This window comes from Cylas formicarius, unplaced genomic scaffold, assembly GCF_029955315.1.
Source record: "Cylas formicarius isolate icCylForm1 unplaced genomic scaffold, icCylForm1.1 PGA_scaffold_9__14_contigs__length_23061073, whole genome shotgun sequence".
Classification (NCBI taxonomy): Eukaryota; Metazoa; Arthropoda; class Insecta; order Coleoptera; family Brentidae; genus Cylas; species Cylas formicarius.
In genome coordinates this window covers 6549817-6576932 of record NW_026844365.1, presented here as the reverse complement: position 1 = coordinate 6576932, position 27116 = coordinate 6549817, and the positions used below count along the sequence as shown (strand labels likewise).

The window sequence follows — 27116 nt, the reverse complement described above, 5'->3', positions numbered from 1 at the left end:
ATATTCTTTATAGAAACTGGGTTTTAATGAAGAGAACACTTACGACCCCTGGTGGTAATTTCAGGAACTAAAACGAAAACAAACGCAACTAAATTGTAACATTTAATTATAAAATAGAAAAAACATGTGCTCTATAAACTGCTTATATTTTCGTATCGTTATATGTTACATTAGTTACGCTAAACTAACACAGGCCGAAATAATCTTTATATAAGGAAAAAAATAAATACATCTGTCTTTTTTACCTCTAAAAAAATCAAACATAAAATATTCAGAAAGAAGAAAAAAAAAACATTTTCCATAACATCATAAAATATAAACATCCATTTATTTTATAAAAATAACTTTCATTATTCATATTCCTAAAGCATATACGGCGCGGTTCGCTTTGGGATTCTTTTACGTCTCCGTAAGGATTTATATTTTATAGAAATAATTTAAATACAAAAGTTGTCGGAGCTCCCAGTATATTATCAAATCATTTTTGATGTTATGGGAAAAAATAATACCCTTAGTTCCATAATGAGATGATTTATTTTACCTTACAGAAGAAGTTTATATCAATATAGGCCAGTAATCGCTTTATCTTTAATATACAGGGCGTTTGAAACATAAAAAAAAGGTTTTTGCTCAATCTCGTTGAAACTGCTTCGGACATTTTGTTGATGAAAATGGTTATTTTTGGTACGTATCTTTTTTCTCAGTGTCGTGCTTACCCCAAAGCCACTGGCGAATGCCGAAAAATATTTTTTGCCAGAAAAAGCGATTTTAATGGAAATTAGAGAAAAAAAGTTTTTTTTATAAACTACCACGCCCTGCATATAAAAAAAAAAGCGATTAAGGAACTACACCGACATAAAATTTCTTTATCAAGGTTTTTTTTTAAGAATCGCGCTCTTAAGGACTTGAATTTAGATAATTTAAATTAAATTTGAAAGATTCCAATATATTGAAAAACATTGTTGTTGTTGTTTGATGGCGCCCTAAGCAATTTTGACATATGACAGTAGGTAATGATAAGGTGTCACACGAGCACAGAATAATCACCGTCCATTTTGTGACGTAAGCATGAGTTTTATCAAGTCGTTTGGTTTGTTGGCTTAGGTTATAAGGTATAAGGCACAAGATTTCAATGTAGAAAAAATCGGATGCTTTTTTTTGGCTTAATTTGCAGAAGAAAATTATTCAATTAAAATAGAAAAGAAAAATAAATTAGAAATGAAATTTCAAAAACGTAGTTTTTATGCCCGTTTTGAAAGTCTGCGGATTTAATAACACTTATATGTATTAATTTAAAAATGATGCGGACAATACTTTTTGAAAAGAAAAAGTAGCGTTTATTTTTAGTTCAATAGTTTTCTATTTACGATGGAATATAAAAAGTTTCAACATTCGGAAATCTGTGAAGTCTAAAATCTGGTGTGAGTTGTGGTTTAAAATAAGGAAGTCAGGTGTTACGGCATTATTATGAAACACACTATATAATGGCAACTATTTTCATCGTACCAAATTTTTCGATAAAGCAAACACCCTCCGGAGATATAATAGTGTCCCCCAGCAATGAGCTGCCCCGTGTGTACAGGGCCATTCACAAAGTACGGCCCGGAAGTGGGAATTTTTGTTATGCTTACTTTTTCAAATTACTTTCCTACTATACAGGCTGTCCCAAAAGTGTTACAGTAGCAAAGTTTAAAAAAAAAAACATAACCTCCGTTATATTAGCGCATTTTTGAATTCTTTTTTGATACCTAAATCTTAATGTTTTTTCCAAATAATTTGAGTTTTCTACAAATGTAAACTAATTTTAATTTCCCAAAAACGTGAAAAGTATTTCCCAATTATAAAAAACTTTTAATAATTTATGTAAGATGTCCAACAAAAATTAACTTATTTCAGTAGGTACAACTTGATTAAACTCTTTTTGCTGGTGTTGATTAAATAAAAGTTTCATTGAATATGTCAAATAATTTAATGAAGCTGTCAATTTCGTATACTATTTTTGATTTAGTTTTTTTATTACTTCTTACTTGACGGAGATTGGAGATTTATTGAAAAATATATAAAAGATGGTCCATATTAGGACCTTTTCTCTTGTTTTATGCAAACACCACGATACCGATCCAAGTCATAAAAAATAATGCAATGGGACAAAAGTGGCAGCTGCAAGAAAACATTAATTTATACACCCTCAACGCTATTTGACAGGTAACTGAAAAGTACATTCTCTGGTAAGTTGAAAAATATTATTGCGTTTGTTCAGCGAGATATTTTTTCTTTTATATTCTGTGGTTACTACTGTAGTAGTCAATTAGTATTATAGTGGTATCATTGTCATTCACCCTATATAAAATTGAGAAACAAAATCTGGTCCATTATGGTGGTTTTCCCTTACATATAGGGTGACGTAAGAAGAAGTGAGAAGAAGTGCTTCATGAGCAATTAAGCTGCGTGTTTGAACCCTTGGGTTGGTTCAAATTTGTCAATGTTTGACTTGTCAATTTTTGTTGATCTGCATGTACAGTCAGCAAAATTTACAGTGACCACTTTTAAAATTCAGTTAGTTATAAAATAAAAATTACTCATTATATTGAAAAAGTTTTTAAGCTTCCTATGTTCCGAATATGCATGTTAAAAATACTTTTGAGCATTTCAAGTTATAAAAATGGACATTTTATATTTTGGATCAAAATGTTTTCAACTTAAATCTGGCGAATGACACGGTGAGAAAAAAGTATAGAAACCCCTAAAACTCCCACGGGTTTTAAAGCATAAAAAATAAGACCACACCATAATGTCAGGCGGAATACATAATAGGAATGTAAAACTGTCCCCTCTTTCCGGTTTGTGGCAGCAAAAATATGTAGAAGTTATGTTTATTTAAAAAGGTTTGTTTTTTTTTGCTTAAACTCTGCAAGACTTTTAACGGTTTAAATATTTTTTCTTCGCCGACCTTTTACTTAAGGGTAGTACAAATATTGTTCATTATTTTTTCAATCTATTTCACCTATAATACATATTTCTTATAAATGAAATAAATATGTTTTGAAAGAGTAAATGATTTCTTTCTTGAAAAATTAAAATTAAGAGTAGAATAAAAAAAAAATCATGTAAAGTAGGTTCGATTAAAAAAAATTTTACTTACTACATAAGCCACTATGGACTCTGGAAAGCTCAAGTCAGCAGTATCACTATCTTCAAGTGTTATTTTTGATTAGTTATTTGTCATTATACCCTGGGTAACAAATTGCTATTCATGTTTTCTGAAAATTCTCTTACTAATTACACTAACAGCAGATTTTCTAACTAATGTTAAAAAGTATCGAAGTTGATAGCCACTTTTTAGAGCAAATTGACAGCTTTAATGCATTATTAGACATTTCTAAATATTGTAGGCAACTATATGCTATTAAACTAGATTAGGGTATATAAGGTGAGAACTTTTTAATAATTGGGTTATAAGATATGGTGTATTGTTAGCACTCTAGTGTAGTTTTCGCTGACATACTTTGAGTGCTTCTTGAAGAACCTCAAATTATTTCAAAAAAACCTCATGATTTAGTTGTCATAAACCTTCTTCAAATACACTTATGTTGATTTTAAAATCCAAAAATAAGGTTCTATCATAAAAAAACAACTTTGATACTTTTAACACTTTTGCTGCAACAGTACAGTTCATGGGAAAGAGTAACCAGACTTCGCATATTTACAAGAATTTTGCATGGGTTTTCTACTTTGAGTCAATGTAGAAACGGGTGTAATATCGAAAGCTGTCACGGATCAATAAGTATATTTAACTCAGCACCTTATTATATTATTGACTCTGTAAAGCTCAAGTCGGCTGCATCCCGGATAATAAATTGCTAATCAGGTTTTTTGAAATTTCTATAACTAATTACACTTAATCACAGAATTTCGAAGCAATTTCAAGGAGGAATTTCACAGACCAACCCTTAAAGCAACAGTAGACCAAATTGACAGCTTCCACGAATCATTTGACTTTAGATACTTCTCAAACTCAAATTATTTCAAAAACTTTATCAAAATACACTTACTTTGATCATGAAACCCATGAAAAGAAAATATAGAATTTATGAGACAACCGCCTAGCATGAAAGCAACTTTAGCCACAATAAGACTTCGCGTATTCCCAGGAGTGAAACTTTTCCCAGACTGCGCCGCACCGCGTGACCAGCCCCGCCAAACGCCTACACTCAAACCTACACTTTTAAGAAAGGAAAAAATAAACATTCCCTTGGCGTCCGACGGATCAGCCGCTCGCCTTCGTCACGATGGGCTTCTTGACGTGCGCCTTCGTCGCGCACAAATTACAGTCCTCATCGCTCGAGTAGTCCGAACTGGTCGACGACGACGTGGACGAGTCCGAGTCCGAACTGGACCCGGAATCTTCCGACGCCTCGACGGACCCGCCCCTCACCTCGTCGTAGCACATGGTGTTTAGCGGCAAATTGTTGAGCTCCGTCGGCGTGAACTCCTCGTAGAAATCGGTGAACTGGCCGGGCACGAGGGCCACCGGGAAGTCGCCCACCTTGTCCTTATCGAGTTTCTTCAGCCTCTCCTTCGGATAATGCACCGCGAGCGACTGCAGGTCCATCGACGCTTTCCTGTGGTCCCTCCTGTCCCTGTTGAACTGCTGGTTCCACTGGGCGGCCGACTGAACCGCCTGCTCCATTATGTCCCTGCGCTCGTGACCTTTGGCCTGCTGCGAGAGCGCCTTCTGCTTATTGGCCAACTCCCGCGCCTGTTTCTCCCGCTGGCATCGGCAGTACTCCTCGTACTTGTCTTGAAAGTCGGCGTACATGATGTCCAAGATGTCCTGACCGCTGACCGCGGTCAGGCCCATGTCGCACAACGCTTCGGTCGCCATGCCGGCCTCGCGGATAAAATCGCGCTCCTGCATGTCGACCGGTCGCCGGGGAATGTTCGGGTACTTTCTCTTGAACGACTTGATGCCCAAGAACTGGGCCACCTGCTCTTGCAGCATGAACGGGCCGTCGCCGTTCCACGAATACTCGGCGAGTTGGTCGACGGTGATGGAAGCGGCGTCGGTTTCCTGGTGCACCTCGAGGCGGGGCTTGCCCGGCTTCGAAGAGGAGCCGCCGGTCTTGCCGCTACCGCTTTCCGTGGTACCGGTACTGTGCATCGAGCTTTGAGATTCCTCCGCGACCGTCTCCGAGGCCGCGACGTTTTTGGCAGGCGTCGCGCCTCTCGAGTCCCTGTCGGCGCTCATCCTAGTCTCCTCGTCCACGACGAGTATCGATTGGTTAGCGGCCACGCCCACCTTGGTGCGGGGAAACGAGACTTTTTAGAACACAAACGAATTTCGAAAGCGAACCTTTTTTGACTTCAGAAAACCGTAACTACATAATCGGTACAAATTTGTTGAAAAACTTAGACAATAATCTTGTAAAAATGCGTAAATTTCCATATTTTCGGACTAACTTTGTAACCTCACGCTGCTAAGCGAAATTCAAGCAAACCTGAGTTAGCTGAGACGTTAAATTCAACTTATTTAAACATACCATCTCACCTGGAATCGCCTATGGCCAGAGTTCAACAAAAAAAAAAAAACGAAGCCATTATTCTTTCTCTTGGTCATAAAGAAATGCTAGAATTTGAAGTGAAGTGAAAGCGATATCAGCAATACCAGCTTTATGCGTTATCGCGATTTTTTCGATTTAACCTAAAAAACCTAGTTTTGCATTGCAGATGTACACTGGACCTCGCAGGTAATAATTTGCGTTACGTGTGGTATTCCACGAGGTTCGATCCCCGGACCTATTCTATTACTAATTATATTTGTGACGTAACATCTTGTTTGCGATTATAAAAAATTTACGCAGGTGATCTGATTTTTTCCGTCAACTTACACAATTTAAAAATTAAATGAAAAGTCTTCAATCCGGAATAGAATCGCTATCATTGCGTTTCTGTCATACGCCTAAAATCAGATTCCCTTTTTTTTATCTGGTATAGGAGCTATGTATATGACCAGCGATTTCAATATTAAGGCCGAAGTCTTTCTTAGATTCATGGCTATCCTCACTGGATCAAATTCTGTGGTCACATAAATTCATTTCACCCTCCTCAATATTAACTACTAAATTTTTGTATCCTGAATTATGCATAAGAAAAGAAAAGAGTTCTTTGTCAGATAAAATTCTAGTTATTGGCAACCGCTTTACACTTAAATGAAACAAAGTAAACTGAATAAAATGATATTCCAGCCATAGTGGGGCGACACAAGTTTAAACTTGCACGAAAATTAAGTCGTTGGGAACAACATAAATGAAAACAGATTACCAAAACTGGGTCATACACCAGCACAACAAAATACAAATTAATCTTAAATAGCAACAATTTTTGATTTGGTTATAATTGCTTACGTTTTAACAGAGTATTTAAAAAAAAACCTGAGGAGGAAAAAATCTATAAAAAAAGTATTTTAAAAGTTATTGAGAATGAAGTAAATATTGGGTAAATTTCGATCCGATTTCAATCAGGCAAAGGATAAATTGAAAAAATAAAAAGCGTGGAAATATCAACAATCTGGCACCCCTTAACGCTGTGGTCTAGTATATAAGCTTCGTGGCCCGAAAAAAAAAAAAAAGAATGGAAGTCGAATTTTAACATTAGTTATACGCGCCGTAGCCCGAAAAACAAAAAATTGGGTACCTCGAGCTGTTCCGGTTCCGCTTCCTCGGGCGGCTTCGCAGCGTGCATCGCGAAGCTCGGATTGAACGCCCTGTTTATAAACAGCTGCTTCCTCGCCTTGTCGTCGTTCTCTTTGGCCTGGAGCCGCGACATCCGCTTCAATTTGGCCGACTCGACCCGCTTCTTCTTTATCTCCGCCGCCTTGAGCCGCTTCTCGGCCATCTTGGTGCGCAGCTGCGCGAGCTGCTTCATCCGCTTCTCAGCCTTCTGGCGTTGAAGCGCGCTCGTCTCCTCCTCGCTTATTCCCGGATCGGGCTCTCTTTTTATGCTTGTGTCGCTTTCGTTTTTTACGTTTCGCTCGCCTAAAAAAGGAACCGGCTCGTTTTTTGAATCTTCGATAGCGATCATCGGTTCGGCCGACACCACCACCTCCACGGGCGCTTCCTCGACTTTGGGCACCAGTCTGGGTCTGCCTCGAGCTTTCGGAGTGTGCTCGGGAGTGTCCAATTTAGCGGGCAGGCGGTCGCCCATGTTGACTTTGCTGCCCCGACCCCTGCCCCTCGGCTTTCTGGGTTTAATACCCAACGTGGCCATGACGTTTTGGCCGCGGCAGCTGCGTTTCGGCCGGCCGCCGGTAGGCGGCGTTTCCGACTCGCTCTGCGACGGCTCGGAGGAGTCGACGCTCACGAGCGACGTGCTCGCCGACGGCATCGGGCTGAACTCTTCGCGAGGCTGCAGCGGCACCTTCCTGGGCCTCCCGCGCTTCTTGGGAGCGGGCGTGGCCACGGTCGCCACGTTCACTATGGTGGGAGGCACCTCCACGTGGAACTGCTTGGCCGTCAGCTCGGATATTTTCGACGCGTACGAAGCGTCCGAATGGCGCTTGTTCACCGAGTTCTCGGGGTCCTTGGCCGCGTACTCGTGGTCCCTCTTCAGCCGCTTGTTGTTCTCGTCCTGCACGATGTGCGGGTGGCCGCCCTCCTTCGAGAACTTCAACTTTATCTTCGCCAACTTCTCCGATTTGTCGTCGTCGCCGCAAAACTCCCGCTTCTTCGCCTCTTTCGGCTGGCCCGGGATGTTGCCCTTGTTAATCTTCAACACGATCCTCCCTTTGGCGGCGTCCTCGTCCGATTCCACTTCCGCCACCACCGGCTTGATGACCGGGTCGTCTTGCGTCCTCTGATCCGAATGTTCCGCCTTGACCACCTTGGGGCTGGACCTTTCGTCGTCGTCGAACTCTTCGTGCCGTTTCACTCCCCTCGACGCGTCCGCGTCCGGCTTTTTCAACGGCTTTATCGTCAGCTTGGGAGACGCGGTGCGCGGAAAGTCGGTGTCGTTCGGCCTCACCACCGGCTTTATGGTGATCTTGGGACTGGACCTCTCGTCCTCCCCCGGCTCGTCTTGCCTCTTCACCGGTCTGATGGTGACCTTCGGCACCGACGCCTCGCTTTCCGACGGTTTCGGAATCGGTTTGATGGTGATCCGCGGGCTCTGCGGCTTCGCCTCCCCCTCCCCTTTTAGTCCCTTGATGGTTATCTTTAAGGGACTCGCGTCGCCTTGACCCGCGATTTTGGGACTGTGTTGCCTGTCCACGACTTGCATCTTGGACTTGATGATCAGCTTCGGTATGGGCGCCTCGTTGACGTCCGCCTCCGCGACGTCGTCTTGGCCGTCGCACGGCTTCAGAATCGAGCACAACGTGTCCGACTGCTTGGTGATGGTCATCCGCAGGCTCCCCTTGTTCAGCTCCGACTCGGACGTGGTGGTCACTTCCTCGTCGGGCACGCGGATCGGTTTGATCGTGATTTTCGGACTGTAAGTGTTCACTTTCTTCTCGGACTCCTCGATGCGAATGGTCAGCGGCTCGTTCAAAGAGTGCTCATTCGAGATCCGATCGCCCACGATGCGATTTTGCATTATTATTTCGTCGTGGTAGCTGTCGCGAGCGTCCGTGATACTGTCGACCGCCAACCTCAGCGTCTCCATCTCCTGGATTTCCCTCTCGCTCAGCGTTTTCGCTTGGATTTCGACGATAGGGTCGTTCTGGAGGTTCGCCACCGCCATTATCGTCTCCAAGTTCGCTTCGGGGTCCGCGATCAGCTCCTGGTTCAAGGACACTTCGCTTTCCAGGCTTCCGGCCGCGTTTTCCACGACGTTTTCTCCCGCGGTTTCGACGATCTCGGCTTTGTCTTGATCTTGATCGACGGGAGTTACGATAATTTCATTTTGACCCTCGTCACTGGTTTCTACTGCAATTTCCTCGACGCACAACGGCACGTTTTCTACATTAGAAACTTCAGCTACGGCATCAACCGGTCCCGCATCGGAAGATTCGATGACAGCGTCCGCGGATATTTGCTTATCCGAGGCGACGTCATCCACAGACTGGACTAACTTATCGGGTTCGTTCACGCCCTGATGTGCATCATCGGCGAACGCTTCTTCTTCGGGAATTTCTTCAGTAATCTCTTGTTGAGAAACACAAAACTCAACGTCTTCTCTCTCCGCCGTGGTCTCTTCGACCTTTTCGGTACTGTCCAAGCGTTCTTTGTTAGGGGATATTTCTTCAATGTTTTCTTCGTGTTTGGAATCGCCCGGATCTTGTGGAAGTGCTTCGGCTACAAAGTCTTCATCTTCCACAGCTGCGTTGACCAGTTCAGATGGATCTTCTTCTATCGTTGCAACGGAACTAGTCTGCTCCGCGACAAGCCTCGTTGCTTCATCATCATCCGGATCGGCAGGTTCTTTCGGATCGGAAACTTCAACGTCTTCACTTTCACCCACAACTTGGTCCACCGATTCTGTGACGTTCGTAGCATTTTCAGCGTCGTCAGATGGCGTCACAATATTTTCCGTTTGCTCCAAATCGCCGTCTCGTGCAGCTTCTAAACTTTCCAAACACTCGATATGAGGTCCGGCTCCCAAGTCCGTTGAAGATTTATCTTCCACCTCCGCTTGAGATTCGTCAAGACCCCCGTCGGCGGTAGTTTGTTCTACGGCAACTCCTTCGACATTTTGCTCGTCTGTCTGTTCGAGAGCCAAACTCTGTTCTGCATCTACCCCTGTTTCGGACTTATCAGGAATGTTTTCAGTAACAACCTTCTCCGCGATATCTTCCGCAACCGGCTCGACGCAATAGCTACTTTCTGCCGTTTCTTGTTCGGGAGGTCCTTCGTCGACTTCCGGTTCGTCGAGTTTGGCTTCGGACGCGCCCGCCTCCTCCTCCTTTACAACTGCCTCTTCTGAAGTCACGCTTGCACCGCTGCCTGTAACCGTTGGAGTCGCGTTTTCCTCATTATCACTTCGGTTTTCGTCTTTCTGCGGGTCGCAATTTTCTGTGGACGCGCTGCAACTCGCGACTTCCGCGTCAGTTTTCAACGCAACTTCGACTTGATCCTCGGCGTAATTTTTCTCCGCTGCAACTTCCGCTGAAGATTCTATGTTAGGTGGTAACGAAGACTCGATCAATTCTGCAACTTCATTGATGTCAGAAGCTGCTTCCAGAGTATATAGAGCTTCGGTTTCGGTGGACTCGACAGGCCCTTTATCCTCTGCCGCCGCTTTAATTTCGGCTTTGACACTCTCGTCCGATCTGGTGGTAGACTTGAACGTGATATTGAAGGAGTCCGTCGATTCGCCCAAAAGGGTCTCCAAATCGTTAACCAGGTCGTCGACGTTTTCCGTAATCTCCCCGCACGGTTGCTGAGACATGCTTATCTCCAGTTCGACGTCCTCTTCGACCGAAGTCACGTGGCCCCTAATCTGATCGGCATCGGACGAGGTACTGCTGATGGGATCGTCGGACGGTTCTTGGGTGGATTTCGTGGAGGTGTCCGCGTCAGTTGAAGACGTCGGTTTCGCATCGTTTAGGTCGATATCGTCTTTTTTATGGAAATCGAGTCCACCGTCGTCCGGCAACGGGGCACTACTCGAAGAAGACAACTCCTGGGGACTGCCGCTCATGTTGCCGTCGTTAGTTCGCCGCCACGCTTCGATTAAGCCATTATTCTAACCTCTTCGACACGTTAGATTGACGGGCGGGATCCTAGAAATAAATTTAAATTACACTCACGGTCCATAACCACTAGCGAAAGGTTCAATTGAATTTCCTTCTGCATTCACTCATACAATAATATAATATAATAATAATAATAATAATAATTAATAATAAGACTTTAGACTTTATTGGCCATAAAATACATTACAAGAACAATAAATGGAATGAAAACGAATTAACACAGTATCAAACACATATTCTAATAAGCTTCATGGAATTGGCAAACAAAAATCCCAATTAGTATTATGGAGACACTCGTGACACAACATCTGCAGTATAGAACGCATTCTCCAATAGAAATTGTTTCATTATTTTAACAAATTTAGTGTATGACAGGTTTTTGACAACAGCCAGTAGTACATTGTAATAATTAATGTACAATTTATTTAACTCGGATGAGCGCAGTCTAGAATGGCCGTGGACAATTAATTCCGATTCCCTGGTGTAGTCATTGTGGCGATCACAGTGCTTGGGCATATGGTTCTTTAGCTTATGTATGCGAGTGACTGCATGGTAAATAAATAGTGTTGGTAAGGTCAAAATATTAAGTTTTGCGAAGGCCGGACAATCACAAGTATCGCTCATTTTTGCATAAGAAAAGCCTTGCGTGCATGCAAGGAACCACCCCACAAAACAATATCGTATGTTAAGAGAGAAATCAAACAATCAAAAATAACCAAGTCTTGAGATGGTAGGAATGAGTGACTTGTTTAAGTATCTAATTAAAAACAATTCACTTGACAGTTTGTGGCAAAGATAATTATTTACCTTAACCGGATTATTAATTACCTTGCTACAAGGGAAAATAAGATGGTTCGTTTTATTTTTGTTTAAATGGAGTGATTTCGAGATGAACCATCCAAGCGCTCTAGCCTTGTTGGCCACACTATCAATACTAAATTCATATGGGTTCCTAGCTCGGGATAAAAGAATTGTATCATCCGCGTAGAGCGTAATTTTACGTAGTATGTGGAAAGGCAAATCGTTGATGTATACTATGAACAGCAGGGGCCCGAGCATCGAGCCCTGCGGCACTCCAAACGCTACCGGCAAGCTAGAACTACTGAATCTTCCATTCACTTCGACGCACTGAAGTCTGCCGCAAAAATCTGTGAGGCATGCCCCTGATGCCATACCACTCGAGCTTCTGCATCAGCACTCCATGATCTACACAATCAAAAGCCTTCGTGATATCGCAAAAGGTGACCTCCGCCATTTCACCAACATCAAAGCCCTCGACAATGCTCTCGACAAGACTTAGGAGAGCATGCACGGTGGACCTTTCGCCCCTAAACCGGAACTGTTCTTTGCACAAGAGTTTGTTTTTCAAAATAGTTCAGTAAACGATCTTTTAAGATTTTTTCGACCTATTACGTATTATAGGCAATAGGTCTATAATTTTAGGGGACGTTGGTCTTGTGCAGTGGCACGATCCTGCTTACTTTTAACTGAGCTGGAAACATTCCAGTTTCGAACACCTGGTTAATTAGATGAGCTATAGAGTCAGCTAAAAAAGTTACGGTTAAAAGTATTTCATATGACCTCGCATGATTTTCAGGTCGGATTCAAGCTCACTTAGAACTCCTCAAAACTTAAATTCAATACATATTAAAAGTGGCCTTAATGCAGTCAAATGCAGTAACAAAAAATAAAATCAAATAAAAATAAACCGACCGTCAATGACAAAAAAAAACATTCAGATGTTGAAAAAGAAACTTTTTTTCAATACTTAAGCGTGGGAATATTGCCAAATTGAAGTTATGATTAAATTATTAAAATACAATTAAAATGTAAAAAAAATAAAAACAAAAGTTGCCACCCTGTATATTAATGCATTTTTTAATACCTTGGAACTTTCTAGATATTACATAACTACAGGGTGTCCGAAAATAACGATCGAATAATTTAGGAGGCGATTGTACATGAAAAAATTGTTTTTTTTTTTGTATGAACACATCAAACTTTTAAAAAATGGGTTTTAAAAAAATATTTTAAACACCCCTTGACCGATTTTATTGAAATTGGATAGTGTTGTTTGTTGGGACATTTAGAATTGATTTAATTAAAATTATCAAGTGCTTTGGCGTCTCGGAAGGCACCATATCGAATATGCTTCACCAAAAGGATAGTGCGTCATTGACGTTTTTAACTTTTTTTTTTCAAATTAAGCAACGACAAATTTAATTTCGTTTTCGAGAAAAAAATACAATTTATTTATTGAATAATTCAATTATAACTATTTAATATGAATAAGGATTATCAAAGATTAGAATTTCTTGCCAATTAGGGACATGCAATAAATTGTTATTTTTTTCGAAAACGAAGCTAGATTTATCAAAAACTTTAAAATTATGCATATGAACGTTATTTCCGGAAAAACTATGTATGTACGCCTTACCCTATTTGATACAATTTTCAATTTTATGTCAAACATGACGTTTGCTTGTTTAAATTGATTTATCAATGGATTTCTCTGACTGGAAGTCTTTGTAATACGTTTAGAGTAGATTTCCCTATAGAATAAGATCTATTTTAGTGGTAGTTGATATTTTAAAAATAAATAAATAAAAAGTGGCCCAAAACTAACATTAAAAATTTTAATGAAAACGTCGTTAAGTTATTTTTTCAAATGGGAACACCTCATTTTTATGATTTTACATTTTTCATTAAAAAAAAGTTTCCTATTGGGTTTCCCGAAAAGGTTGTAAATTTCGAAATATTACGCAAAATCATTGCCGCATTCGGCAAAATCTCAAACAATATTGGGGACTAACGAGAAACGCGTGGTGATAATTTAAGTTAAAGTTTCGTGTTTTAGTTTTGAATAGTTCATAGATGATATTAATTTTTTTTATAACTAATATTACAGTATTTAAATTTAACAATAAATTTACAACCTCGGATGATTTTTTTTCGACTTGCAAAGATTTAGATTTAATTTTTTTATTTGGAAACTTTGTAGTCAATAAAACGATGTAAAGAAACGAGCTTTACTTTTTTATTGGAATCATAATCATTAGCGAGACTCTACTGTATTTTGTTTTTTTGATATTTTCTACAGGTTCTGAGATAACATGACCTTCCAAATACTGCATTTTCTTTTACAAATTTCATACAGCAGGCAATTCAAATAAAAAAGCTTTTTTTCATAAATTTGAAAACAACAAAAATTTTTGTTTTGAGTTTTTTTTTAATTTGAAAATTTTTATAATTATTTTTAAAACTAAACTTCTTCATGAGGACTGCTTTTAATTAATTTGTCATACTCATTAACACAATTATACGAGGAAAGTATACTATACCTGATTCAAATATAAAATGTCAACCGAAATAAAACTTCCCCAGCAAAAATTCGCAGCACATAAAGCTTATAATTCTTTACTATATTAAAAGGTATTAGGACAGGTATATGGAGCATAAAATAATAAATATATGTCGGACATATAAAGTTATTCAGACCTACCCGTCAGACCCCAGTAACCCCATGCCTACTCACTATATTTGCCCTTAAATTAAAGAAAACACATTCTTTGGTCTGAAAGAGATATTGGAAAACTTGGAAAAATTAAATGTACCATAAAAAATACGTAACATCTTCAAAAAAGAACAATTTGTTTATAAAACGCTTTTTTTCTCGAAAATTGCACTTAACCTAATTTTGGTGAAATATATTGCCACGTTTCTATGAAACACCCCTTGTAAGTGAGAATATTTTTTAAATGGTAAATGTATTTTGATTGTGGAGGACACTAAAACATTTTTTTAATTATTATTAACAATAGTTTGCAATAGTATGGACTAATTTATGATACTTAAAGATTTAAGATGGTAAGGTTATTATAACAAATTCAGATATAAAATATGAGTCAAAGTAAAACCTTCCCACCAAAAATTCGCACCACATAAAGTTTATAATTCTATACTGTATTAAAATATATTAGAATAATGACACTGGCTTCAATCAACACTACAGTGGCTATGGGATCGTTCCAATTAGACGGGTAGGTAACACATATGGAGGTATAGCAGAGGAATATGGATGCATACGGAGGTATAGCAAGCAATATTTTTATATTTTCCATTAAGAATTCCTACTTATTTTGTTAGTGTTTTTTTTTATTTATATCCATAAACAAAAAATTCAAAATGCTGGACCAAGTGCACCAAATAACAATTCGTAAAAACAAATAAAAAAAAGCTAAACAACATCAAAAAAGGATTTTTTTTTATAAAACGCCTCTTTCCCGAAAAATGAAAATATTTAACCTAATTGTGTTTAGTACGTAACCTATCTAAATGTGTTATTGACGCATTTGATATTCAAAATATCAAATTATTGGTACTTACTATCTGACCGTCAATTTTCCAACTATTTTTCTTTCCGAAGGCGCGTTTCAAATGTTCAAAAGAAGGAACCCTTGCGTTGCGTCCTTTTCAAGTTTTTGTTTTGATTATTGGCTAATAATTAAATCACAAAACACTTCTCCCGCATCAAGACGCGGCACTGAAATTAGACGAGCGGCACCGATAAAACTTCCAAGAATTAAAAGGTATAAAAATATGTTCACCACGATATTGCTGTAGCAAAAAACTTGGGATTTGTTTTTATTTTGGTTAATTTCGACTTTTAGTGATACAAGACTGCATAATGGCGGCTAGCTTCAACTACGTCACTCGATCAGGTTGGGCAATCGAAAATTCAAATTCTGAATTTAATAGTTCAACAAGAATTCTTATCCGTATACAATTCCCCGTATCATTAATGCTAGTGTTGAATTCCAGGTTCATGACATCCCATTATTTGTTTCTGAAACTCGAAAATAGGTTTGGGTCACAGACCACTAATTAGTCCCGTTAAGCTCTGGCGATGGTAGTAAGACAGCTGTATGATTAACTGCTTTATTTTTTAATTCAGAGTTAATTCCCATGCAAAACGTGCAACATGCTCCTGTTGGGGAAGCCATAGTTTGTCGGAAGCACCCAACCGGCATTAAAAAATTGCTTTATAATGTGTTTAAATATGTTTTAAGTGAATTTAGTTTTTACTGCTACAATCACACTGGAGACAAAGGTCGAATGGGGCTAGATGGTTCTTCACAATTTGACAAGAATAACAAAGAGCAATCACAAATTATAATTCTCAACAGTTGTCAGTATTGGGCGAATGTCCTGAGTTGCTGGCCAACAACGTCAAAGCATTACAAGACGGTACTATTTCTATGATTCAAATATGACATTTTTATCTCTAGTCCGAGAGCCGGCTGGCTGGATGTTTTAACATTTCGCCGTTACTACCAATGAGATTTTCAAACATAATCCAAAAGGAAATAGTGCAGTTATTTCAAGAATGACGGAAAAAAGCTCAAGAAATTTTCGCATATATCTCGACCTACATTCTTTTTTCGACGACCATCGGCGCGCGGCTGTGATATTTGTTACCAAAAATATCAAAACCATCCTCGATTTGCAAAACCGAATTGCTCTCATCTTTCAAATCGAAGGCTTTTATTTATGCGTCACAGACCGTTTTTTGCCGCCGTCCGAAGACGTGCGTGTTTTGGAAACAGATCAGATTGTCAGGTAATTGAATAGCATTTGTCCTTCTGCATTAATTCACTGGGTGTTTTTTTTTTGTAGGGTTATGCGGGATCATACGAAAACTGAGGCAACGCCGAAGAAAAAAAAGCATAAAGAAAAGAATAATGTCCTCTATGAAACATTGTTTCCTAAAAAACATCCTCTGTCTCCTAAAAACTCTCAAGAAGAGATGGAGGTTCCTAAAAAGAGAACAAAGAAAATCCCTCAAAATTGTGATTCAACTGTGGACAAGGTAATTTGTAAACCTTATAGTATATAGTATTGGTCTTAGATATGCTGAATGTTTCTTGTCTCTTGAATTTGCTAGTATGTGAGTGTAGTAAAATGCTGTATTGCTCTTTAAAGTATTCTTTATGAAAGGATGCACTTGCATTTAGTGTTTATTTACATTCACACAGAAAAAAATTGTATAACTGTAACCATCATTTCTGAAAGGGGTCAAAATAGTCAGCTGGGATTCTCAATTCTAAAGCATGATCCGTGGCGACTGTTACAATTCAGAAATGTCGTGATCCATCCGAGCTAGCTAAATTGTGAATTTTGAATTGAGAAAAAAGTCTGTGGACCTCTGCTTTATAATCTAAGCAAATGAAAAAATAATAATTGTTTTGGATTATTCATTCCTTTTTTTTTATTGTTTGTTTTGTTGTTTCTGTGCTGTTTTAAACTTTAAAATAATTCAAAACAAGTAGGTGTTTCTGAAACATTCATTCTTCCCTTAGATAGTTTGCTCTCATATATGAAAATTTCAAATAATTTTGTCAGAGATACTTGCTAAAACCTCAAACTACTCCAAAACTGGTATTTTTTAATTTTAAACAAGTGTACCTTTTTCTATGGAAAACTTTTAAATATATTGTTTTAGTATTATAGCACTTTTTCAAACATGAAAATGTCTCAGGCATACAAGTATGGGGGTAATAAAAGTTAATATGTTGACAATAAAAGAGCTTCCTCACGTGTTTCTGGGGCTTGGCTTTGGCTCAACGATATAGTTTCACAAATTTGTAAATATTTGTGAATACTAATACTATTCGATTCGGTTTTTATGTTGGTGTCCCTACCTTTTGAGTTATGGAATATTCCACGCATCCACACTTTGTTTTTTTACATATCAAAAATGTAAAAATCATTGATATAACATACATAATGAGTGACTAAATATAATTTTTTTAAAAAGAAAAAGTGAGGAATATCCGATATTTCAACAAAAAACTGATAAACATATTTCAACATAGCAATAATGTCTATGGCATTGTAAAAAACTAAGATAAACAACCTGTAATGTTGAGATGCTGTCAAAATTTCAACTTCTTGCGAGTTAAATTCTGTTCATATTTTAAGGTACGATAAAGATTCGGTTTTCATTGGGAAATATTGAAGCACCCCCACCACTTTCTTTTTAGAGATACAGTAAAGAATAAAAAAGATTTGAATTTGTAGAATTTTCATTTAAAGAAACATCCATGAAGGGTCCAATTAGCTGGACAAGTCTACCTTTTATACTGTTCAAGAGTGCCTATATTTTGATTTTGGATTTTTATTATTTTTTGGGCTCTTGTTTCTTGGTTTTTATTTATTGTGCTATTATTTATGATTGATTGTGTTGTAAGTGAAGGGCAAAAATATGTCAGAAACTAATTTAAAAGTCAGATATTGGACTTCAAAACATTTGAACTGCTAGATTGTGTACACATAAATCAAAAGTTATCAGACTTTCAGTATGGTTTTCGAGAGCACAGATCTATTTTGGGAAATATCATAGAGTTTACAGAATTTGTTACAAATATAATGGCATCTGGAAGGTTATCGTTATACTATCGTTCCAGATTTTGAAAAAGCTTTTGACACGGTTCATTGTATGGCTATAAGATAAAAACTAAGTTAGTTTTCCTTTTCTAAGGACTGGTTGGTTCCTTTTATTGCAGTCTTATTTATCAAATAGAATGCACTATGTCTCAGTTAAAAATAATCATTCGCGTCCATTCTCTGTTGCATCTGGGGTGCCACAGGGATCACCACTAGGCCCATTATTATTTCTGTTTTTCGTACATGACATAAAACAAAGTATTAAGCATTTATATATTTTGCTACATGCCGTGTGAAAATCTACAGAAAAATAGTGAATTGTAGGCACAAAGATGTTAATAACATATTAATGTCAAAAAGTGTATATACTTATATAAAAAAGCCACTTTTCTTTGAATATAAACTGAATAAAGTTACTATTGAATGAGTTAACACAAAAGATGACCTTGGCGTTACATTTGATACGAAATTAACGTTCAATGAACATATTCTAAAAATAGTAGGACTCTCATACATGGAATCTTAATTAGAAATGCAAAAAATGTTAAATCCGAAAATTCTTTGTTTTAGCCTAGAATATTCGATGCTTGAATGCGCTAGTATAATTTGGTCTCCTTTTTATACTAAGTAAGTACAGATGATTCAAAAAAAATCAAAAGAAATTCTTTCACGTTGCCAAGTATATTTTAAAAAGAGAAGCTGATACGTCAATAACTTAGAACGTTGTAAAATGGTAAGCTATAGCCCTTGATAAGGCATTGAGTTCAGTATATTTATTCGGTTATCATAAAAAGTACACCTAGAATAAAGTACCAGTTGAGATCGCCAGTCATGACAATGATTACATTTTACAATCAAAACCAAAATAAAATAGATATCTTTAGTGATTGAAAAGCATTGTTTGCAAAATTATTACAAAATTTCTAGAGGTGTTCCGTTTAAAAAAAAGCTATTATTGAACCGTCCTGTATATTTGTGCGACTATTTTTCTTGATATCCAATACCTAATTTTTAAATGAATTTGTTCCATGTTTTAGCCGTTTTTACTTTATCCAGTCATTATAAAGTTCATTTTTGTTCCGATGACCTACAAATTTTCGGATTTTTTTGAAGGGCTCTATCGGCGAGGCTGTTTCGAAAAAACCACCCAAACAAATCGTGCAGGAAGTAAGTTTGCCCAAAAAGGAAGAAACCAGTCCCAAAAGGGAACATTTGAAAATAAACACTCTATTGCCTGTGCTGCAAACCCATATCAATGGCTGCAACAACATAGGTAGGTCAAAAACCTACGATTTCGTTAGGTTATCGCATCTGGCAGACACCCCTATATGTCCTTCTCCGTCTCAACCGGTGCCCACGATCACTGACAAGTACTTGGAGAAGAAAACGGTCAATATCGTCAAGATTGACATAATCAAGAAAGGAAACGTTAGTTTATCCGTAAATGAAACGCAACTGGCCGAATCTCCGGAAGTAAACGGATTTCAAACGCCTCCAAACTACGTAAAAACGGCGGTCAAACGTATAGAGGAGAGGGAATCTCCGAAGGAGAGCGTGGAGAATTGTAGGGGGTCGGTAAAAAATGAAGACAGCTTCGTGAAGCGAGCATCAGATCAAGAGACCGTAGTTATTGACCCGGAAGTGGATGATTTAAGCATCGCGCATTCAATTTCAGAAGATGGAGTGAAGAAAGTCGAAGAAACTATAGTTATTGATAAAGAACTACCTCCAGTTGAGTATTCCACTCCAGAAGACGGGGTGAAGAAAGAAACTCAATCGGTGACATCGGCAGTGTCCCCGAGTAATTTCTTTTATACCCAACGCACCTTATCCGGCTTGGGGACGCTTCTGGGCAACTTAGTGGAAAGCGATTCCTTAGTGTCGGCCGATAGCAACACTGACGACCGGTTCGTGACCAAAAGGGTGAGGAAACGCGTAAGGAGGCACAAAAATAAAAAAAATTCTCTAGAAGTTACGGAACTCAACCCCCCCGTTCCTGAGCCGTTGAAAACCCAGGCGCGTCCGAAAATTCACATTAAGTTTTCCGAAGAGGGTGACTCGCAGCCTGGAAGGGAAAGTGTAGTGTTGGTTAGCGACGAGGAACCCGGGGTGGCGTTGAAGGGCGACGAGTTCCTGTTCCAGGACGAGAACATCCAGAGAGCTCCCCTCATGACCAACATGCAGCCCAAGATGGGAGATATTGTCGCATTCAAGGTAATTTGTTCATAGTTTTTATTTCAAGCTTCTATATAGATAGCTACTTCAGTTTATTTATGTTTATGTTTATTTATGTTAAGAACATACTCATTCTACCTAGACTGGCACTGAGTACATGACAGGAAACTAGCTATTTTGTTGTGTTTGTTGTTATTTGTGAATCAAACTTGATGACGTTTCGCAAATCATCCCGTTGGCTTCTTCAGAGCTTTACCGAAACTTGCTCGCTTTTTACTCCATAGCTGCATATATATGGTCTGAGGGGGGCGGAGCTAAAAGAGGGGCATGAACAGTCTAAACCGCGGCTCGTATCTTTACCTTTCACCAATATGGGAATCAGTCATGAGTCATCCGACGCGACAAAGAAAAAAGTTTAACCTGATTTGTGAAACATTTTCCTGAAAACCGTTAACAAAGGGGGAAAATATTAATTAATAAGAAACCCTGTACCGATATCCACCTAGGTTCTAGGTTTTTCCATAAAAAAACTCTACATCTAAGCAATACGTGGAATAGAGTTTCATTTTCGGCAAAGTTCAGTATCTTTATAGGTGATTTTTGTTGTGATTATTCATTAATCTAAGTTGAGATAGAATCCTAGAATCCTAGAATTGCGGTAAATTAGGTCTAAGGTACTTTGGAAAACCATCACTAATAGTTAAACTGTTGTAAAGCATTGAGTATAGAGAATTTCCAATGAAGTCCAGACTCAGTCTGAAAGAAAATGTCTTTGTATTTAATGAGGATGTTTGGCAAAGTACGTTTTAGAGTGCTTGGACGAAGATTGTGCCACAGACACGAAAATTGGAGTTCACAAGTCAGGCGTCTCCCATTGTATTTAATGTTCATAGTATGCGCTCATTTTTAATTGGTGATCGAAACACTGCTTTGAGAGTCAACAAGTGCCAATTCTATGTAACTCGACCAGAAAGTTTAGAAGAACTAGATTTGAAGTTTGTTTTTCAGATCATTAATTTTACAATATTTTTATTATTATTAAATATTCCGATTATATTGACTTTACTAATTAAACAATTAAGATTAAGCATAGCAGCCAAACCTGGAAGAGTTTTCTAAAATATAGTTTTTGGCCTCTCCGGAGAATGTCTTAATTAGCTATTATCTTGATTCGGGTTTAAAGGCCGTCGTCGGTTGGAATTACTTCCTAACGTTTCGCTGGCACGAGTGGCGACCTTCTTCAGAGGTCCTTCCATCTCCGATGTTGGACGTAGACTGACGACTTCTCCTGCGCAGGCTGTATTTATGCCGATTGGTGGTGGGAGGGGCTTCCATCAGGTCAGCGAAGGACCAGAGGGACTCACTTTCAGCTGCAGGAATCTACCGCATTCCGTGTTCATGCGGAAAGGTCTACATCGGAACTACCAAAAGATCAATGGGAACGAGACTTAAGGAGCATAAAGCAAGCTGCAGGCTAGGACAGACAGAGAAGTCTGCAGTAGCTGAACACGCACTGGGCAGCGGGGAACACAGGATACACTTCGAGAGCTGTAAGTTACTAGCATCGGTCAACGGCTATCACAACAGACTAGTCAGGGAAGCCATTGAGATACAAAAACACCCACACAATTTCAACAGAAAGGAGGAGACCCTTAGACTCAACCAAATCTGGAACCCGATCCTTAGGAACTCCCGAGCAGTACCGATCGATATCCCGAGACCAATCGAAGCGGAACAAGCCCCGCCCACCACCAATCGGCATAACTACAACCTGCGCAGGAGAAATCGTCAGTTTACGTCCAACATCGGAGATGGAAGGACCTTTGAAGAAGCTTGCCACTCGTGCCAGCGAAACGTTAGGAAGTAATTCCAACCGACGACGGCTTTTAAACCCGAATCACGATAATAGCTTATCAACGGGCCGCGAAAGCCTTAACCAATTTATCAATGTCTTAATTTTTTTAATTTTCGTTACACGCGAAGCAGATTATAATATTTTGGCCTTAAATAAATTGTCTGCTGATTAATAGCTGGACTACTTTTAGGGACAATAAGATTTTTGAGCATGTTATCTCGTTTCATAATTATGGTGGATTAGTGCCTGCCTGGAAGAATTTTTGTCGATGTATATGCATGTTCTCAACACTCCTCCTAATTTCAACTATAACATTTGATATTACTCTTAGAGGCTAAAGATAGAATAGCTTTATCAATAAGTAACAGTTTTTTTAGAAAATGAAATGATTATCCCATTTAAGGTTTTTATCAACCATAATTCCCAAGTATTTTATAACATTAGGTTTCTTAATCGGTTCTACTCAAGTGTTATAGAAAAGGCTATAAATTAAGTGATGGTTTAAAATTGTCCAAAACAATTTTTAGTACTTTTAAACCATTCTCCATTTTCACCTACACATCACATCACCAAAAACAAACAACCCTTACCCCCTCTTAATTCATTTATTCATGGATCGCTGAGGTTTTTAAACAATGTGGTTCTCAAGGTGTCTACATCTCTTTCAGTATAAATAAATTCTGCTACCAGCATTTGAGATTATCAAAACGTTTCGAACCAAATAAAAAATTATTTTTCTATTCCCGTCTGTAAAATACCTAATTACGCACCGATCTAGCGTGCGGGAAGCGTCGCTCTACCACGTCAGTTTCGTTTCCCATGAATCCGAGCCACTTCGACCATTTCCGGGATTTTACCGCACGGGTTTGGGAGCGATCGGATGTTTTCGGAGATATTTCCCACGCTTTGAATTTTGACGTTTGTCAGTTCTGACGGTCATATCAGTGAATATATTCGTGTTGTTTTGCGAAAATGTACCCAAAAACTAACGGTGGTAGAAAAATTATACTACGCAACACGTTCGGTAAACTTTTTGACTCACTCGTTTATTAAACACTCGCTCCGCTCGTGTCAAATAAACTCGTGCGTCAAATGCCGTTTACCGCACTTGTTGCATAATATGCTAATAATGTGACACCTTTTGATTCTCGATATTTCAGATTTTGAGGCTCTCGGAAAGCTACACCCCACAAATCTCGGAACACATAGTCGGCAGAATTGAAGCGTTGCAAGACGAAAGGGCGAGGTTCCGGATTTTAAGTAAGCGTTTTTCAAATATGCTTTCGCGTTGTTACCCAAAAATATAAAATTTAAAAACTATAACAATTCATGTGCACTTTCGGGTAAAGGGATATTTGATTTATTGTTAGAAGCGAGAGATGCACTTCAGAAATAACGATCATAATAATACAATTAAAGGATAAAAAAACTATTGGTTGAAAAAGCAAAACCGTCATTCAGGATTTGTTAATTAAGAAAATGAAAATAAAAAAATATATGAACACGAGTACAGGAGGTGCCACAGATTTAAACAATATGAAAGCAAACTTAGTATCAGGTTTACCAATAGCTGGACATGATAGAAAAAAAAACTGCATATTCTTGTTCCTAGATAAATTGTGTTTGGGATTGATTTAGTTGTCGATGGCACTTGTAGCAGTCACCAATACAAGAATAAAGGGACTTTACTAATTGTTTTCTATTTTTTTCATTCTGGTCTTTCCAAATTCAGGTAATTTGGCCCCCAGTTATTCTATCTAGCTAAATGCGACGTAAAATCTCTGTCTCGCAATCTGAATCTGACTGAATCTGACTCTATAGACAACTTCGCAATTGCGATTTGGTTCCAGTCCATACTCATAGCTTACTCTTTAAAGTGTCCCTAACAGTGTGATTGATTCCTCTTTGTTGTCAGCTATCAAAAGAGTATTATCAGAAAATCTCACATTTAAGACCCTTTGGACATCAGCCTTGAAACCTCATCCGATTATCCAAAATTAATGTCATAAGATGTTCAGAGTGTAAGCTATGTAAGCGAAACAAAAGTGAGGATAGTACACAGCCCTGCATAACCCCCTTTCCAATGTTGGTGTTTTCTGAAAGAAAATTCTTTATTTTCACCATAGTTCCTGGATAAGTGTTTCAATATGTTTGCCTCTCATTTTATATTATCTTACTTTCTCTTTGAAGTATCCCTAACAGTATGATTAGTTCCTCTTCGCTGCCAGCTATCAAAAGAGTGTTATCGCAAATTCCAGACCTGAGAAGATGTTCTGAGTGTAAACTAAACAAAGTTGTTTTTTTTTTTTTTTTCAGTAACTATCCGGACTTTATGGATTTTTTCCCTTGTTCTCTTGTCCTTCACGAATCCCGCTTGTTCTGGTGCAGCTTATGTGGAGCATAATCTTGCTTGCGTGTGAGATGGGAGCAATCACTCTATAATTGTCGTACTTGGTGTGTAGTGAAGTCTAAGGCGATATCTTTTTAAATCTTTATACAGCGTCTTTGACTTTGCTGAAGAGAATATCAGGTTCCAGTTGATCGTTTGTGACATGTTTAATCGTCTCTATATCTTTGTGAAGGTTATCGTAGTGATCTCTCCAGACCTATACTGCACTAGGCTCAGTCCGTAGTCTGTCATTCTTATCTCTTATTGAATCCACGTGCCATTGTTTTAATTAGAGTGATTTTCTATTTCTCGCCAGATACTTGGAACCCTTTTGTATTAGTCCCTTGAGTGTTTTATATTGGTCACGGTTAAGACCTTCTCTTTTTGTGTCTCTTCTGTCAGTTCAAAGTTTCAGTGTTTCATTCTATATCTATAGCTACTTTTTCCAAAGTGTGGAAGGAATTGCTGCTGCAAATAAGTACTAAGTAAACAAGATGGAACCACCAATAACAATGTATCAATTGTCAATCAAACTATACAGGAACTGTTGTTTACGGCTTCTATAACCGCTGTCAAGTTCAATGTAATTCAAAAAGAGCTGGGCAGTAAAAGATACCATTCAAAGTTTTGCATAAAGTAAACCTTCAAACTTTTAACTTTTGGCAGGCTAATGTATGTGATACCTTAGATGTCATGTCATAATATGACACAGCAACCTGTTGTTACCTAAAATGGTTGAAAGATTGTCATTATGCCATATTTTCTAAAAAGTAAGTTTTATTTCAAAAGTTTCATCATTTTTCATATTTAGTAGGTCATTTGAACAAGAAAGAAGTTGGTGCGAGATTCGCGTAGTTGTGGCAAACGTTTTAAAAATAGCATATTTATAGGTATAATGAAAGCCCATTATAGTAAAATATTGTCCCTATTTAAGGAGGTGCAGAGCAGTGTTCTCTACCAGTGGGTAAGCTCTCTTTACTCTCGGACGAGGACCCGCAGTTGAAGTCAGCCGATGTTCAAGAGTTGGATTGGGGCCAGATTATAGAACCCAGACTGCTTTTTCCTTAAAGTACCACTTGGTTTTCTTGTGATATATCAATCAATCGTTGGTCTATAAATTTAGCTATTAAGTATGTTAATTTCTTGTGAAAGTTACCCTGTTATTGTGGACATTGTTCCTCATTATATGTAATTTGCCATTTTTGTATTTACAAAAAAAAATTGGTTCAATAAATAATTAACTATCAGAACTCGCTACGAGGTAAGCGAAATTTTTTGTTGTTCAGCTGAAGGAGTCTTAACACTCCAAGTGCTATGTCGGGTGTTGATTATTTTCAAAAGTGCCGTTAACTCAAGGTAAAATAAACGGTCACGCGTTCCTTTGAATTATCGGATAAAATCTGCTTTATGTTTCATAACGTCATTCCTCTTTTCTATGGACCCGTTACCTACCATTGACAAATCTTTTGGATTCTTCTTGCACCGGTTGTTTTTTAAATCTAATTTCTAACCGAAACTTTTAGTTTCTTTGAAATATTAAGTGCTTACTACCTACAGAAAAATAGCGTCTACAAAGTTCAATAGATCAATTATTTAATGCGGTTACAGCCGCCGAAATATAGAGGGCGCCAAGTGATCCAAATTCATCATATGACGTAGCATGCAAAAAATATAAAAAACCCTTTGAGGCAAAAGTTGTTTGGGGTCCGTTGTACTTTCAAGATATTATTTTGTTATATATATTGTTAGGTCAGCTATGTTTCTATTTTTATATTAAAAACGAAAATAGATGGAGCAATAAAATCTTATGGAAGTATTACTGTTATAAAAACACACTGTATGTTTCGATTTTTTTTAAATAGTGGAGGGAATTGAACTAGACCACCTCTATCATTTTTCTTAACTAAATTCAAATGAAAACTTTCGCAATGACCTGGAAAACAGTAAAAGTCGATAGAACGGTTTATAAGATTTTTTTTGTTTGCTGCAATTTTATAATAAAACTTGATTTGCACATAAAAAAATGCAAAGTAAAGCATTGTATTTAAAAAAAAATTGTTGTATTTTGTAACCACGTTCATAAATTATATTTGAAACTATTAACTCTAAAAAATGAATTATTAATAAACATTTCTTAATCTCATCAAGCAGCAATAAGAAGCGACACTGGTTGTTTTATCTCGTTATGCTTGCTTTACATTTTATTTTTTGTATTCGGAAACAGTAAGTATTATGAACAATGAAAACTCTCTCTCCCTCTATCTCCCCCCCCCCCCCGTCTCCCTTTCTGTCCCTCCCTCTCTCCCCCCCCACCCCCTCTCTCCCTTTAAAAATTAAATTAATTAATAAAAAATATAATTTCCGTGATTAACAAAAGTGCCCACAAAATTTTATCAAAATATACGATAATAAAGGATAAGAAAAATATAAAACGTTTTTTTTTTTATTTTATACCCCACAGCTTCAAAATTAAGAGGTTTACGACGCATTTTGATGTTATTTTTCTTCTTATAGCAATCCGAGGATTTACGCCTTTCAAATATGGGTATCCAATTAAAAAC

At 38.2% G+C, this 27116-nt stretch overlaps 2 protein-coding genes across 2 annotated transcripts; one reads left to right on the top strand and one right to left on the bottom strand.

Annotated features, from left to right (window-relative positions):
* Positions 1–89: 89 nt before the first annotated feature.
* On the bottom strand, positions 90–15402 carry LOC132707076 (uncharacterized). The gene is made up of 3 exons (XM_060678742.1): positions 15077–15402; positions 6694–10717; positions 90–5299 (listed from the first exon to the last, which is right to left on the bottom strand). Exons 2-3 carry the CDS (start codon positions 10633–10635, stop codon positions 4268–4270), a joined length of 4974 nt encoding a protein of 1657 aa, XP_060534725.1. The 5' UTR covers positions 10636–10717; positions 15077–15402; the 3' UTR covers positions 90–4267.
* A 587-nt stretch (positions 15403–15989) lies between these two features.
* LOC132707225 (coilin-like) lies at positions 15990–25810 on the top strand. The gene is made up of 5 exons (XM_060678985.1): positions 15990–16309; positions 16367–16559; positions 19250–20350; positions 23327–23426; positions 25490–25810. The coding sequence occupies exons 1-5, from the start codon at positions 16077–16079 to the stop codon at positions 25621–25623; spliced, it is 1761 nt and encodes a 586-aa protein (XP_060534968.1). The 5' UTR covers positions 15990–16076; the 3' UTR covers positions 25624–25810.
* The last annotated feature ends 1306 nt before the right edge of the window (positions 25811–27116 follow it).